General features: G+C 42.9%; 1 protein-coding gene across 1 annotated transcript in view; it reads right to left on the bottom strand.

Moving 5' to 3' along the window:
* Nucleotides 1–17,178, bottom strand: part of dachd (dachshund d) — a 91,578-nt gene extending 74,400 nt beyond the window's left edge. Inside the window, 1 exon segment of the mRNA XM_070837838.1 lies at nt 16,443–17,178. Coding sequence (XP_070693939.1) covers nt 16,443–16,993 — 551 coding nt within the window. The 5' untranslated portion in view covers nt 16,994–17,178.
* Nucleotides 17,179–18,227: the final 1,049 nt, after the last annotated feature.

Here is an 18,227-nt window from a genome sequence, read left to right as displayed (position 1 = left end):
TAACAAGCACAGAGCCCCCTTTTACAACCCCTCAGAGTAACAACCGTGTCTAATTAAAATTCACATTTCAACCAAAAAGGGAAAACAAGCCATCTTTGAACAATCCCGTCCGTCCTCGCCCTGGTCATGAATTTCAGATAAACACTGTGATACGCCGAGAGTAGTGCCACATTAATTAAAAGGCTTGATAGACACGGCTTCCATCTAACAGACCTATCAGGAATTAAATTTGTATCAGCGGCAGAAAGAGCAGTTGAGGGGTCCCTCAGGGGGATTAATGAAACAGACTTTCATAGAGGAGTCATCAGAGCCCTGGACTGAGGGGAGGAGGCAGGGAAGAAAGGGCCAGCAGCAGGATGTCATGTGTGGGACCGTCGCGTCACTGACCTCTCATTTCATACTTTAATAAAGTCGCACCCAGGTGTCCTTGATGCCTTCCAGTCGCCTGGGGCTCTGGGAAAAGCTAAACAGGAGGCAGCCATAACATAATTCTGAATGCTCACCCCTCCCTTTCTGTGTTCCCTCTGTGGTGTTATGTTATACATCCATGGGCATGCACACACAAGCACTCCTGTAAGCACACAAACGCACGTCGCAGACACTTGATATGCTTTGTGTTACCTTTACTGCACAGACTTAAGGCTTTCTTTTTTTTTTTTTTTTTAATCAAGATGAAACTGTGCTTTGGTTGAGAAACACGGGGCTGTTTCCTCATTGAAGTATTTAACTCAAGTATTCAACTTGTGCAATGCAAAGTAACAGTGTTACATCAATTCTACAGAACAAGCCACAAATTCTGTGAGGTAAAGCGTTTGCCATGTCACTTCAGCTTCATGATTTACTATCATGCGCAGTTGGTCACAGGAAATTGGAACAGCACCGACTTGCTTTTGAATTGTGGTCGAGACAGTTTTCTGTTGAAAACAGAAGCAGATTATCTCGATGAGAAGACAGCAGATTTAGAGATGTACAGTATGCAATATGTTATCACAACACAGTCAGCCCAGACAGCTGCTATCTGTCATAAACTCTGGCTATTGTTGGCCACACTACACAGCAACATGTGACCTAATCTAGATGAGCAGCCACTGAGCAAATACAGAGTGGAATGGTGTCATTTTTAATAAAGCTGTTTTATGGACTCCAGTCAACAGAGCCAGAGGAACGGGCTGAAACTTCCTTGTGCAAATGATATGGCAGCAGGAGTTTCATAACTTCCTCTGCTCAGACAAGCCTGTGGCAAGTCTCCTAACAGAGCACAGAGTAGCAGTCGGAGAGAGAGAAAGAGAAAAAAGAAAAAAAAATAACCTCAGCCTTATCAAGATTTTACAGAGACATTTCTTTAATTAGTTTTAATATTTCTTGTTTAGATAATGTCAGCCAATTGACAATTCGGTCCCAAACGGAACAGGGGGGGGAACTCTGCACTTCTCTGATACAGAGAAAATAGCTGATTAAAAAGATTGCTTACTTCATTTGATTTTAAATGCATATGCATATTTTGGACAGGAATCAAATACCTCTGCATGCACAGACTCTCGGTGCTGATCGTATCGCTGATGTCTGAATGGTATCACGCCACAGTATCTGTTAAATTCACAAGTAAATTGTTGAGGAAAGAAAGCTATCTCCGAAACATTAATTGTGCAAACACACTCGCAACAGCTTTGTGTGTTTCCTAGTGTTACGTGCTCCATTTGCTGCCTGGAAGGCGATGTGGACGTGAAGAGTTCTCACTGGTGACGGCGTGGTGATGGAAAAATAATTAGCGCTGCTGAGGGAAAGTTTCCTCTCTCCGAGATCTCAGACAAACACGCCGGGCCTCAGCCCCAAAACAATGTTGATCAAAGCACGTAAACATCTGGAGCAGTGAGACTCCTGCCTTAAGAACAAAGATAGCTATTTATGTTTTTCCAAGATTACCACCAAAGATAACCAGACTGTGTCCATGATAGAGCACTTAGAATACCAAAGGAGTGTGATACTGTAGCCTACCTGCATATCCCCCCACCTGCCTCTCCTCTAATCTTTGTATTTTCACAATCCTCACTCCCACATTAACACATTCTCAGGCTTTTGTAGTCGTCACCTCTCCCTAACCACCTATCTCTGTCTCCCCCCTCTCTCCCGCACACACCTTTTCTCTTCACCGGGCAGCAGGTGTTGAGTGGTTGTGTTTACTCCCCCCACCTCTTTCCTACCCTTCCCTCTCACTAAGGCTCTCATTCGCTTTTTCTCTCTGTGTTTCTATGTCTCTCTCTCTCTCTCTCTCTCTGGCAGCTGGTAGGAGGAGGGAGGATGCTATAACAGCTGCACATGAGGGCGGGTGGAAAAAAAAAAAAAGCGCACAAGGCAAACAGCTCCAATCCCCTCAGGGTTGTCAACTCCAATCCCCCCAACCTCTGGCGTTTTTTTAACCAGGCAAACAGAGGGAAAACTGTTGCAGTCGGAAGGCATCAGGGTCCCCGTTCCATTAGCCCTACCTGGTGATCTCAGCCACAGCGAGCACAGCTTACGCTCCCAGAGGGTCTGTGTGTGGAGCAGTCTAGTAGCCTGCATGAGAAGTATCCACTTAAATCCACTTACTACCATTTAATAATTTCGAGTTTGAAAAACATGTCACTTCCAAATGGAAATTTTGCTGGAGGTACTTACATCTGTTGGAGAAAAACACAAAACAACAGACACCATCAGGGTGCTTTTTTCTCTCTCTTTTTTTTTTTTTCCAGCGCTCTCAAAGTCTGAGCTGTGTGTGTGTCGTTTTCACAAACAGCATCAAAATACATGAGATCAGCTCTCGGGCTTTGTTTGGCCCTGGCAAGGTTAGGCCAGCCTCATTCCAAATTTCCTGAGGGGGAACAGAGAGAAAAACGATTCCATGCAGATAAATCACTCGCACAGATCAAAAGACAAATCAGTGGCAAAGACAAAAGATGCTGACTTGCAGAGAACAATGGAGACAGGGAGACGTAGGTATCAGAGGAGCCGGCCCTAAGATCCCCGGCTCCGCTCAATCAAACCTGCTAACCAGAGTTTGCATACTAGGTCAAACAAACTCAGCTTCTGCAAGAGAGAAAGTGCATCCAAACTGATCTAGTGGGGGTATTTTTGGGGTAGGTGGCCAGCTAGTGAGCTCTGAATGCTTAGTTTTGTGGAAGTACAAGCAGGATTGAGTTTCTGGCTTTGCAAAGTCATCTTCTAGGTTTGATTTAAAAGCTACCCTGAGAGTTGGATATGCCTTGGTTTGGAAAGAAAAATGGGAAGAGAGGGAAGGAGAGGGCCGGGGTAAACTATTTGATATAGAGCATCGGTGTGTGTGTGGGTAGCTGTGCACTCGTACATCTGTGTGGTTTGATGTATGCGTTCTGCCTGGCTCTCTATAGTTCTGCATCTAAGACAAGAAGTCTTGTCCCATGCAGCCCTTCACGCATCACAGCCCACAGTCTTCTATTAACTTCTTCAGTACGAGCAATAAATAAATATACGGAATCCACAACTCTTTATCATCCACTCATCGCTTTAGAGAATCGAGGTGTCACCGCGAAAGGAGCCCTTTGGGAAGTAGCGTGTAGGCGACAAGAACCAGCAGTGCCCCTCACCAATATTACCTTTTGATCAAACTGCTTCACAGATATCGGAGGAAGCAACACATCACTTTTACTGCTCTGTTCTCTGTTTAAAAAACAATTCTCACAGAGGAAAGGGTCATATGAAGAGCACCTTGTGATTTAGCTTTTAAAGCATATTTTATAATGTAGAACACCAAATTATGTTCAAAAACACAGTTCACCGTGCACCACTGACAGTCATTATTTGATCCCCTCCTCTGAGATCCATGTATGATAACACATCAATTTAGATTAAGGTGATATGAAAGAGAAATGTAAAATAGGTTTCAAGGGGGAGGAGCTGATGCATTTGAGATGAATAAAATGATATTAAAATTAACATGTTGAGCTTCGGCACAGTCGCAATTGACCTGTGAAGTGTGCTTAACAGGAAAATATTTCAAATTGAAGCAGTGAGTCCAGATAGGCTATAATGGCCGCCCATAAAATCTGCTGAACTCGTCAAAAAATGTCACACATGTCTTGACATCAGGCTTTATTCAAATATCAGGGGGAATAAGGAGCTCGGTGAGGTCAAAGGATTTACCTAATAGATTTGGATGGAGGGTTACAGCCCCACTCGGGTGTCATGAGGAAGAGAAGGGGAAGCTTTAAATACATAACTGTTAAACCCAGCTGGGTCAGGATCCCGGTGAAACTAACCCATGTTCCACACTCCAGTCGCTATCTCCAGTCCAAACAAGTGAGATTTGATACCGCTGTTCTGGCCTGGAACAGAGGGAAAAAACAAGCCCACTGCCACAACAAAGACAGGAAATTCAGCATAGATTCCTACTTCTCTCTTTTCTCCTGCCTCTCTATACCTAACAATGCTGGTAATGGAGAGAGAACAGTGCCCGGGGCTGGCAGAGACACCTGCGACATATTTTCTCCCCCACACTCCCCCACCCCCCCACCCCCACCAACACCCCCGTCCACCCTCCCGCTCTTCCCACCCCCTCGACATTAAAGTCCTTCACAGAAATCAGAATTTAATAAATCACCCCAGAGCCTGACAGAGTTTATCTCCGGGGGTCGCCTCCACTGTGCTGAGACTCACAGACAGACAAAGCCCGGCCCGATAAGATGTGAAATTAAATACAGTTAGCAGTTTGAGACAAAGGAGGGAGAGTGTCACACCAAGCTTTGTACGGTGTAAACGGCTGGCTGCTAGTCGGGGCACACACACACGAGCGCGGGCATGCACACACACACACACACACACACAAACGCCACAGAGACAGCAGGGTGATTCATTTCAGGTTTCCTCTCACATTTAGCCTCATTTGCATCATCCACTGTCAACATATCGCGTCTCCCAGATATGTTCAAGAGCTTTCATTAGGCGTCCAGGGGATGACATCCTTTTTACCCAGATGCACCATTATTAATCACTAGCTCTACTCCGATGTGGACTCATCTCCATCACGGATCAAACGCTATCTGCCTGTGTTTCCTTTCATTCAGCAGACATCCCTGACATCAGCCATCACTACAGCTAAAGGAGACTTATGGGAGTGTGTTGGGGCTCAGGCGACCTTATGAATGCGGTACATAAGCATTTAGTACTGAGAGGATATAAATGTGAGGATTTGTTCGACACTGGTAGGATCTGTCAGAGCAAACCCTCGGCAGCCTAGTGCACATACAGTACAGCCTACCGACCTGATGGCTCTGTAAAACAATTAGCAGTACTTTAAAAAAATGAAACGAGCATTATGAAATCGCTGCCTCATGTTATAAAGAAGCACGACTGCAATGCTTTCATTTGAGTGTACCAGTTATATTCTTTTCAATTAGCTGTGGTCTCCAATTCACATCAGGATATGGCCGACCTCAGCTGTCCAAAGCTGATTTTTCCCCTACTCGGTAGTTAAGAGAAAGCACAGTCAGGTTTCCAGGAAGAAGCAGTGCGGGTTGTTTAATAGGCTTAGCCTGGTCGTTGGACCTGACCTTTCCCTTTAACAATACTGAAGCCGACGGACTCGGCCTGCTCTGGGAACACAATGACCCATGGGTGAAGCCTAATCTTCTCCAACTCTATTCTCGTTGCTGACCAGACGGCCTTCACCCACAGCCTCTCTGTTGCTCCAACTGATGTCTTCCTGCTGAGACAACAGTGCCAAGGGACTGTCAACAGGCCTGGCTCAGCAGGGCCCCGACGGGGCCTCTCACAACGGAGCCCCTCAGGGTCCACAGCTCCACGCTCAAAGTGCGAGTGCCGCTCGGGAGAATGTCGAGAATGACAGGAATGCCGGGTGCCATCATACATCCTGATAATATTCTACATCTAAGAGCATGATTAGCAGCCTCTATAGTCAGCCCATCTATGGATGTGATTGAAAAAATGGGCTGCTAGGTAATGTGATTACAATGGAGCAGCTTGTCATTTCAAATAACTTCATAACATCACACATGTAACTATAAATAGTGTTACAGCAGCCATATTGATGCAGAATGATTATAAGTGAAAATTGAGGCTTTAAAACTTCAGAGTAAACAGAAACTTAAGATTAACTGAGCTTTACCATTCTTTGGCTTGTTTTTTCTAATTAAGCATCATGAAAGGCTTTCGAGTGGACAGCATCATATTAGCCTGCCTAACATGCAACAACAGGAAAACCAAATGGCACAGCTGTGTAAAAATGATTCTATTATATGTAAATGGCATAAGGTAGAGAGCAACTTAGAAACAGTACTGGAACAGCAACACACACACACACACACACATTCAAGAGCCAAGTCCCAGATGACTATGAATGCCCTCACACAAAGCCCATTGCTGTGGCAAGAGCATATCAGATAAAGGAAGAAATAAAGAAGTGCCTTAGAGCCCAAATGTATCCTTTGCTGCATCACTTAAACTTTTTAAGTGTTTGATGTGTGCAAGTGCTGACAAGGCAGTTCATTCTTTTCCAAATATTTTTCGGTTTTATTTTTCTTATGTTCAAATGATGGGCCGTGAAAGGTTTCTCTTTCTTCTCCGTGCAAGTAAACTACACAAAGAGCGTGTTTGATCTCAGAAATCCGATCTGTATTTCTAGCATTGTCTCCTGTTCCTACTGTGGCATCTTAAAGGTCAGGAGTGAAAGGCCATTTGATAACTACAGAAAGACCTTTTGGCTTTATTACACTGCCTTTCATCTCCTTTCCTGCCAAGGTTAAAACAAAGCATTGCATCCTTTGAAAAAAGAAAGAATAAAACGGATCACTTTGGAGCCTCAAGCCTTTTTTTTGGTGACTGGGGGAAGTCTAGCATCCAGTGTGTAAGGAAAACTCTAGTGGGATGTGTTTCTGAGAGAAATGAGTCTTCTCAGGCACAATTAGCATATGTCCTCTCAACCTTCTACCAAACCTCTCAATGAGACCCTGAAATCCTATTGAGATATTATTACCACTCAAACAGGGCATTACACAAAACAGCTACTGTAAAGCATCCGTGCACACGCTCATACAGGTGCACACATGCACATGCACACACACACACACACACACACACACACACACACACACACACACACACACACACACACACACACACACACACACACACACACACACACACACACACACACACACACACACACACACACACACACACACACACAATCACAGCTCAATGACACCCACTTCCCACTGAATATTCCTTTCTTTTTAATGGTAACCTTGGGAGACGGGCTGCACCGGCGCAACACTTAACAGCCACTAGTCTGAGAAAAATGTTTTTGATATGCTTGTGTCATTTAATCATCCACATTCTGCCGAGGCTGTGCAGGACAATTTTGCAGGATATTAACTCCCAACTAAACCCTGGCTTGTATCATTTGTGGGGCCAGTCAAGCAGGAGTCCCAGGAGGTGCAGAGACTTCCTCCTCACAGTCGTAGTAATCTAAGCTTGACTGGGCGCACACACACTCACACACACACACACACACACAGAAAACACACAGCTAATAGACAGGTAGAATGAACCATAAAGGAATAAAGGATTTGGGAAATGTAGGGCACAAATGAAGCCCTTTACTGACAGTCAGACCAGTGACAGGATAAGTGTATTTGTGATTTGGATGATCAGGTAACAACAATAATACAGCCAGTAATACAGTACAATAAGTAGTGATAGAAAACTGAAGAGATATATATATATTTCTATATTCACAGACAGCAAAATTACTTCCTTTTCTTTTTATTTCCACACCAAAGTTAGAGATTGAAGAGCATTCGTAAAAATGTCATTTTAACGTGATCCATTTGGACAGTTCACATTGCTTAATGGGGTAGGAAATTCATTTTTTCTGCTGTGAAACAGACATAGTGGATGATGTGATTCTATGCAAAATATATGAAGCCATTACGAGAAAAATGCCTGAGTTTCAATAGTTGGAGGGGGAAAAAGTATTTCACTGCACGGAGGCTATCCCTATTCTTTACCAGGGAGCGTCACATACACACACACAATGAAAAAGACAGCAAAGGCAACTGATGAAAACCATTTTTGTTCCATCACAAAGAACTAGGTCACCCTCTCATAATTGTCAATCATGCAATAAATCTCTCTGTGGCACAAATGAATACGGCATTGGAAATGAGACAAAGCTTATTGGCATGCTATGTCAGCTTGACTCAATTCATCCTCCTTTTCACACAAGACCATTCATATGTGAAGTTGTGCGAGGGTGTCTCTCTCTCTCTCTTTCGCACTCTCCCCCTCTCTCTCTCTCTCTCTCTCTCTCTCTCTCTCTCTCTCTCTCATACACACTCACACACATACTCTCTCTCTCACTGAGCATCTCACACACACTTGCACACAAGCAAAAACACTCGCACGCTCCTAATTTGAAAGTTACAGAGGGCTAATATATGTGGTTAAACAATTTCAGCCAAGAGCTGCTATATTATCATTACCATGTTTATTTCCATAGAGAGCATGTCTCACTGTGTTACATATGTCTGCACTAGTGTGGAAATACAGGGAACATACACAAGTGACTGTTAGAGCACATGCACTGATAAGTTTAATGACTTAAGATCACAGTTTAAGTGAAGCCTAGTAGTTCTTTAATCTTTAAGTAGAGGCGAGCATGAGGCATGTTTTAATGTTCAAGAGTGAACTGCACTGACTGACTCCTGACTTCTCTGCTAACCTCACAGCATACCAGGTGTACAGTGGTCTGCTCCGTGCTATCTGATTGGCTGGGAGCATTGGCTTGACACAGCACTACAGCTCCATCCACAGAGGTTTGTGTCACGTCTCTGAGGACCCGACTGTCACTCTTTAAGAGGAGGGTAATAATAGCCAGGCGCCACAGCAAGTGGTGGCACAGGCGATTTTAAAGAAACATCAGGGAGACGGTGACATTTGAGTCTATGAGAAGAGAAACCCAAGCGCTGCAACCAATAAAGACTCCCACCAATATTCTCACTAGGCTTAGCGGGAGGGAGACAGAGGCAGAGAGGGAGGGTGAAAGGCAAAGAGAGATGTCAGTGTTAGATGAAAATGTGTTGACCTGGTGATATTGATACCCCGCTCATAACCTCTACAGGTGTGCAATGCCGTCAGGAAGCAGCTCTGGGTGTGGCTATCTCTGTGGATAACAGCCAAAATTGCAGACCTTATCGTTTTACAGTACACCGAACGAGCTGCCTCATTCACTTTGAACTGCTGACAACTGAAATGATTCTGCATTGAAAATAGAGCTATAATGGATTCATACACACCGCAGCGTACCTTTGTCTTTAGCATTTGTATTGTTTTTTACTTTGAACCTCAGTTTTCAAGAGCATGAGTATTGGATAAGGTTATTAAAAAAAATCGAATCCATCAGCTAATAAAAAAAGCTGTTTTTGGCAGTGGGAATATTACACCTTGTTACTTTTTCTTGATTTTCTAATTTAAGAAATCTTCCACCGACAATGACCTTAAGATTAATGAGTGAATTTTGATTGAGCAGATTTAGCAAGGTTATGGTGATTTTTTTTTTTTTTTTTTTCATTTCCATCATTTGAAAGACAGATCTGGAGCAATGTGCCGATCAGTGTCCGATGCTGATGCCAGGACCAACTGTCTAGATGTGACCTATAAATGTATTAAGAGAATAATCTAAATTGGTAACTTACCATTTGTGGCACACTGACATCACAGTGCACTGATGTGGCAGTAGAAAGAGGCATGTTGCTGAGATAATTCACTTACTTTGACACCAGCATTGTTGCCATTATAATTATTTACTTATGCTGGTTTAGTTTAACTTCAGTTGACACAATTAACTTATTTGAAAATTCCTCTTTACAGACACTCTAGAAATTGAACACCAAACTCTCTGAAGCTCCAAAACCAGAGACAAGAGGGAGGTTTGGTGTCTAGCCTGCTGGCTCAACAGGAACTCATTTTATGCACATTGTTAGTTATAATTCAATGCAACAAATTGACTGCATAAAGTGTTTCTGGTGTCTAAGTGAATTCAGACTTCACATAAATAGCTGTGGGGCCGTTTTCTTAGTTTTTCATCAGAAGGTATTGACTGAGCAGATGCTTTGAACCACCATAGAATGTGCTGCTAGTCTCAAGTGTCATTAGCTTCAGGGCTTTTCCAGCTAGCACCAGGTAAAGATTAGATAACAATCAGCCCTTTAATAGATACTGTTGGAGGCACTGGAGCCGTTCCTGTGCTGCGCCGTTCATCTGAAGCTAACAACAGAGGAAGAGAGAGTGGAAACCAATGTCATTTCCTCCCTGATTTCTTTTCTGTGATGTGCCACTGAGCCCAGCAAGGAACACGGCTGTTGTTAAATTACATGTAACTGTTGGCTCGAACTGATGTCACTGTACAGAGTGTCTGTCTGTCTATCTGTTAGCCTGTGTTTGGGCACATTTCTAGGGTGGTTTTTAAAATAAGAACAGGGTTATAACGCAACATATTAAAGACATTTTGAAAATCTATTTCATATATTTGATTATTTTAGAGCAGAACTTTGTAATTTTAACAAAAAACGAGTCATTCCATACTAGCTGACTCCTAACATTGTTATATCACACTTGACAAAAGAAGTCAATAGAAGTGCAAGGTAATGGGTAAATAATGTCTTCACTCAAAGGAAGGTGCATCTGCGTAGAAAGTAACTTTCAGTAAAATAAGAAAGACAAGTTGTGCTAACATAATATGATGTGCATTACTTCACTGAATTCCAAAAGTACAAAGGGCTTTTTGTTGGATGGCATTCCTTTCTTAATATACTTCAATTATTAGGAGGAGTTCTTTGTATTGAGTAGAGAGCTCCAAAAACATTGACACTGGAGGAATAACATCTGCATGTTTACTCAGGAGAAGATTCATCCCCGATAGCCCCCACGAAAATGAGGAGGGGGAGAAAAAAACAAGAGGAGGAAATTTGTGGAATCCCATCTGAGATTGCTTCCCTGATGGATTCCTTTTCCTGTCAGCTCAGACGAGAAATGAAGCCGGGGAAAATTAACTCCTGATACAGTTACGCTGAATTAGACAGAGAGGGGGAAAAAAAACTACACACTTTTTAAGGATTCCAGCCTTGTCATTTTCAATTTTCTGCTCTTTGGACATGCTTGTATTCAGATTCCCCAACATCTATTCGCCATATCAATCCTAATTAGACAATCTGGGCCCACGAAGGATGGGAGCGGAGTTATTTGCATAATTTAATCATAAATACTCAGTGATACATATTTCCAAATGCATTTGTACAATTATCTTTTCATCCTTGGGGCAAAAGTATTAATATGATTAGGCAATAATTCTTTAAAAAAGGGGGAAAATAGGAAACCAGCAAGTGTGCACTCTTTTTTAAACTCCAGCTTTGGGCTATATGAAAAATTAATTAATTTCTGAGGAAAATCAATTTCTCTATGTGACCATATTAGACAGAACCAGGCAAGGGCCTGCATTCCTTCTCCAATCAGGAAATCTCATCTGCTCCCTCTAACTTCTGTCAGTAGCATTTAACATCCTGGTACGAGCGTCAGTGACTTCCGCCATGCTCCCTAAATGTGCTGTAATGTGAAGGAGCCCGTGAGTAAAGACAAGCAAGGGAGCTCTGACTGGGGAAAGAGAAGAACAGGAACCAGAGTCATCCACAATCTATCGCTGGCTTGTCAGGTAATCAGTCTTGAATGTAAAATCATCAGGTAAAATCACTGTTAACAAATCTAGTTTAATATGCCAGGCAAGTCATATTGACAGGTTTTAAACAGCTTAAGTCTGTTGTCTATAAAAATCAAAGCTAATACCCCTTTATGGTCGGTGAACATGGTAAAAATAGGTCATTTTAATATACTGATCAGCTTTATAAGACCTGAAGTGTGATTCTAAACCATTTCATTTGGTGGAAGAATTAATTGGTAATTCAATTGCTGTTGCGGATCCCGTAAAGGCATGCAAATAAGATAGGAGCTTGGGCAACTAATGCATCCAACAGGCAAATTAACAATACAGGCCTCTTTGCCATGCAAATAGCCTCTAAATCCACAAATGACATTAGACAGTGTCAAACAAAGCCTCTTTAACAAGTGAAATCTGTAGTTTCGACAGTCTTGGCTCAGTTCATTGTAAGCTACTAAAAACTGATCTTAAAAAAAAAAAAAAAGGAATAAAATTAATGTTACTTTGTCAACTGAGCTAGACTGTGGATTTTTCTTTAAAAAAAAAAAAACATTTCTAATTTGCACTTGTTCCAGTTGAATGAATGTCAAGTCAATAAAGCAATTCTGATTTTCAAGGAGACTATTTGTTTGCAAAAAAACACCTTGCCGCCATCTGCCAACTGCACAGTTGACTTGAGCACATGTACTGTACCTAATCAAATTTAGCGGAGCCCCACTGAAGGATTAAAAATGTAAAAAAAAAAAAGAAAAGAAAAAAACACACAGCGAGCAAGAACTTAAAATGCCTTTTTTCCCCGCAATAAAGAAACAACACACGATATAAGGGCCAATTTGACTTTCAAGAAAGTACTTGAATAGATTTGGATTTTAAACAGCTTTGTATACCACTGTCTCTCTCTCTCTCTCTCTTTCTCTCTCTCTCAATCTCTCTCTCTCTCCCTCTCTCTCTCTCTCTAATCAGGCATCTGTCACTCTGTTTTTGAAGTTATTATCGCCCAAGCTCCCTCTTGGATGTGGTTGCTGGGTGACGGGTATCTTAGCACCCACTCTGACTGGGAATGATTTGAATGGAATCCAGAAATCTCCCCTGAGTACCTGTAAACACATCCGTGCCTTGTAGAAAACAAATATATTATAAGAGAGCTCAGCAGAGGAGAGGAGGGAGAGAGACAAGCTGGCACCCTCAGTGGCAGCTCACACTGAGCGCTAAACAAAACAATTACCGTCATTTGCAAATATGTGTGTTTAGGCATAAACACTCTTGAAATAGGAACAAGAGACGTGATAGCTCTCATAACACTCTCTGTCATATCAGTATCAATTAAATATATCTGTTCAAGAAAAAGTCGTTTCACTGTGACCTGTCACTCGTAACATTTCGGAGTCAGATCTGTTTGACTGAAACGAGCCGGAGAAAATCTATTTAAGAAGGGCATGTAAGTGAAAAGCCGCCCCATTCCCAGTGGTGGGACATTGTCTGGGGCGTGTGGTTAACCTTCAAGGGTAGACAATGATTGTCAATTAACTGCTGCATTTCTGCGCCCCAGCATCGGATAGCTTGCCTCCACAAAGCGGACCAATGAGAGATATGCGATATCTCTACACCGCCCCCCCCCCGTGTTATAATAACCTTTCAGAGAGTTCAAGTGTCACACAGCAATAAGAACCTTTTCCATCCCACCACAGGGAAAATGAAAAGGAAAACAAGTAGCTGGAACAGAGGGCTCCTGGAGGGCTCCTGGAGGGCCAGAGTCATAATGTAGGGGAGATTACTGAACCTGGATCAGTCTAGGAGCTGGAGCGAACACTGCTAATCTTGCATGAGAGTCCTTAAGAAAATGAAGGGGTCAAGAATGACTATAATCATAGCATCTTTGAAGATGGACAGTAATTACTGAAGAAACTGTGGCGCTTATTAAGCAAAGTGGAGATAGTTCAAACACTCACTGTAAAAGTATGTAAGAGGAATTTTCTTTTCTAAATTCTCATACACCGCCATAATACCAACAGATTCCCACACTACGTTTCTGAACAGCACCGTTTTCCATTTAGTGTGTTAAAAAAAAAAAAAAAGTGTTATGCAAAAGTAAGCATAGTAGGGAACAATTTGGTTGGAGCTTGTTTGTGTCCACATCAAAACTAAAACAGCGGGATGCAGTGGTGCTCTGTGATGCTATTCACATTCACACTGTGTGCAAAATGAGAGTAGTGTTGTTTTAACACAATAGACCGTGGGAGGGGAAAAAACAGCATGTGAAATAGTAAGACCCATTGTACAGGAGTATTATTCACTTCATTGTTACCACTCTGCCACTGTATAAAAAGAGTAGTGACATTGTAGTAATAGGGCAAGATGAAAAGCTAAACTATCTCAGGCAGCAGGCTGTTGTTGTGTAACCTGAGCGGGTTAACCGGTGAACTCAGATACTTTTTAACTGACAGTAAGTCGGTGCAAAACGGAACATCGACTTTGGAGAGGGAACTCGTTTTCACCTACAGGGCAACCTGTGTCCTGTTTACTCAGACTGATCATTTTGTCAGCAGCAATTCAACGGCAGACAGTGTAAAGCGCACATCCCTGCAAATAAAATCAACTCTTTCTAAGTAACAGAAGCCTTTTATCCAGCGGATGCCTCACTGTTCCATGATGTAATTCTCCAAATGGGGCAGGCAGGCAGGCAGGCGGGCAGGCCGGGTCTGAGTGATTGATTTCAGCCCAGCACCGGGAGTACCTGGCTGCTTTCAGAGACAATTACAGTCCTGTCCATGTGCCCGTAATAGCCCAGCACTTTAGCGTCATTAAAGCGACGCGAGGCACTGCATTATCCTTTAACCCCATCGCTGGCCATCCCCCCATTGACAACCCGGAGAGTTCAACCACATACTTTGTCACCTGAAGCCCCACGCCAAGCTTGAGAGGAGGCTCACCGCACGGCACGTCTTTCTCTATAGAGAGAGGCGGGAGGGGTGTGGGGGTGCTCTGCTCCCTTGATGCTTTATGTAAATGATGCTTAAGCACCAAAGTGCACAGGTCAGTTGTTGAGACGATTGCTACTAGAATGGAAATATAGAGCTGCAGCATATTTATAACATCCACATATTGTATGTGGATGTGTGAGGCTGACTGTTAATACAAATCTAAATAAATGAGCTACATGAGAGAAAAAAAAAAGCTTTAAATTCCAAAATGTTTCATTGTAATAATACCCCTCTCAAAGTCTCCCTACAAATATTGTGCAAGTTGTTTGATTTTGCATTTTCTGACCAGGCCATGTAGGGCACGTTAAGGGTCAAATGTATTCAACCTCACCATGCATATGGATCCTAATGTTACAGTAATGGTACATAAAAATAGTCTGTTTTCACAGCATCATCTGCATGTGCTTTTTTTTTTTTTTTTTTTTTTAACATGTGCTTGTGATGTGCCTAAAAGTCAGAAGTAAGTTTAATCTCACACAGTAATTTTCCAAAAGGCTGCTTGCTTTTAAACTGAGATAACCAAAGTGACTCAAAGTGTTTATTGCTATTCCCCACTGATGTGAGCCTTTCCATCATATTTGCATTTCCAGCTCATTTCTGGGTAGGAGATCAATATGGAATCAATCATAGTGACAGGTAAGATGGTAAATTTGACCAGGCTGAACCATCCTGTGAGACTGAGCGATACATCAAAGCTAGGAGCAACAGGACAGCAAAAATGGCTTTTAATCAAATATTGATCCCAACTTAAATCACTCCATATTAAAAGATATAAGGCTCAAAATATTTTACTAGGTAATGCAGTTTAATGCATTTATTTTCACATGGGTAGTTGTTTACCTCGCTCACTTTATTTATCGATTTGCTTTTTAAATAAAGATCAAGGATGATTAATTAAGGCAAATTCTCCTCAGTGTGTGTGTGTGTGTGTGTGTGTGAGACAATTATCCCCAGCATTTACAGTTCATACACTCTGGAGTCGTGAGTGTACTTTAACCTCCTTAAGAAACCTACTGGCTGTCAATACTGACAAAACAATTACTACAAATATTATTCCACGCCATCATATTGTGATAATCTGAGGTTTGCCTTGTTTACTTTCTGAAAATCAGTGTCATCATAACTTAAATTGTATTGGAGTGAGGAGGGCTTCTGTCGAGGCATGAGCTAATTTTATTACCGAGTTATTTAAATATAAAGTTGAGCTAAACGTTTCCTTAAATTAGGAGAAATTGCAGTGAAGTATGGCTCATGAAAGAAACTGTCTTTGCAGTGGCAGCCCTACACCTGAAGTTTATTCCACAGCGTTGTGAGACCCAGCCGAGGTGTAGTTTGCATTATCGATTCATTGGTTCTGAGACAGGCTATCCATCATGGCACAGCTTCGCCCCGCACGTGTTAAAAACTTTCACTGAACTTTTTTCCCTGATGTTGCGCGCTGGTCCCTTCCCGTCCAAAACACACAACTTGGAGCACACAGCCTGGATGCTTGGACAGAGTTTGAAACACACGCTCTCGGCATGTTCACACACTCACACACTCACACACACACATCTTAACAGCCGATTTTTACATTTCGGCTGATGGGTTAATCGCAGCGCTTGAGCCCCTTGTTTTAAAAAGGAAAAATGTCTCCCCCTTCCTTGCTCCCCGCGCCTTTACGCACGGCCGTCCGCAAAGACATTTAAACCCAAAAATGCCGTGCAGATCTCTCCACTAACCTGGCATTGGTGCAGTCGTTGTACAGAGTCTCGAAGTCTTTTCTGGAGATGAGTTTACAGCGGTTCACCCCGGGTTGGATGGCGCCGAGCCCTCTGAGGATGCGGACCTGCTCCACATTGCACACCACCGGCGTGATCTCCAGCCGCTTCAGCTTGGTGTAGACCGTGTGCAGTCCGCCGACCAGGTGCTTCAGGAACAGGTCGAAAGCCTGAGGAAGGCAGATGAGCTCGCAGCCGTCAACGGTGAAAGAGGCCACTTTTGCACCGCGCAACTCGACCATCTTGCACTCATTGTTTTGCGGTATGTTTTCAACAGGCGACGGGGTCGAGTACACGGGTTTGCCGGGGGGTAGAGCCGCGTTCGGGATGCCCGGGCTGCCGGTGGCGAGGAGCTCTGATCTGAACAGGTTCTGTCCGGGTCCGGATGGGGGGGCCAGGGATGGAGATGGTGATGAAGTTGTCGACGGCGGGGACGTCGTCGTGGAGGGAGTCGAGATAGGAGGCGGCGGGACCAGAGGAGTTGGTGGGATCAGAGCAGCCGGTACGGCCATGGTCACCTACAGGAGGGGAAGAGAGTAGCCGAAGTTCAAAGTATAAAACCCAGTCGGCCGAGACACCCCTAAATGAAAGAATCCACGAGAGTTTAGCTCCTCAGATAAGTTGGGAAGTAAAAAGAGCTGCCGAAAAAAGGCGTGCTGAGTGAGGGTTTTGGGGGGGCCGAGCGGCGGGACAATGATCAAAGATAGGAGGAGGAATGACAGGAGGAAAATGAGCTGAAAAGTGCAGCTCCGCTCTGTGGATGAGTTGTTGTTGTCACACGGTACAGAGAGGGAGGAGCTAGGGGACAGTGGAAGCCTTTGAAGAACAGATAACTGGGCTTGGGCTACCACTGAAATGTTTCAGCTCTGCTCAAATGTTGCATTGTTTCTTCCACAAAAGAGAGATCAGGTCGTATCTGTTCATGATAGAGTAGAAATGTGTGCATGTTTTTTTTTTGTTTTTCTGTGCTCAAAACACCATGCACTCATAAAGTGTATCTGAAATTTCACTTCACAGTTATTTCTGGGGTTAACTTCACTTCAGTGAGCCATGCAGGTCATCTAATAGTATGCAAACCCAGTGAAAGTTGATCACTATAAGAGAAAAAATGACACTTTGTGTTTGATTACATCCTGCAACAGAATTTTGCATTCTTTCAGCCAGGCATTTACACCTCAATGCTTTTTTTTTTTTTTTAAACTTTGATTCTAATGTCATATTTGTCATATTGTCTGACTGAGCATGCCAGTATGAGTCACTGCTCGACATACACCCTTCTCTGTGAGAAAGGAAAATATGTGTCATTTAATTAACTCTCTCTGATTGTTGTATTTACACAGCAAAGTGGCTTTTTATATGAAGTTACAGCAGGACACTACAAGAAACCTTTAGATTACAGTGTGTATATATTAAATATATATATATATATATAGTAGTACAGTTACTGATTGAAGTGTGGGTGTAATCATAACCCACAATAGCAATTTCTTTATTATGTGTGAATTGCAGGTGAGCAGGTGAACATGTCAAACAATGTGTCCTATGGCAACAGCGCTAAAATTGTCCGTGAACTCATATTTGCTGTAGATAAAAACCCTGCCTGAGGCCAAAACCTTCATATTACCAGAGCAATATGAATGGCAAATAGTATGTTCAGACCCATATGAAAAAACTGCATTTAAACACCGAGCATAAAAATGGTCAGTGTTTAAGTGTCAACATTTATCCACTGTACACATGCTGCAC

Source organism: Pempheris klunzingeri, chromosome 10 (assembly GCF_042242105.1).
Source record: "Pempheris klunzingeri isolate RE-2024b chromosome 10, fPemKlu1.hap1, whole genome shotgun sequence".
NCBI classification, from domain to species: Eukaryota; Metazoa; Chordata; class Actinopteri; order Acropomatiformes; family Pempheridae; genus Pempheris; species Pempheris klunzingeri.
Note: the sequence above shows the minus strand (reverse complement) of the source record. Positions and strands in the feature narration are given on the sequence as shown.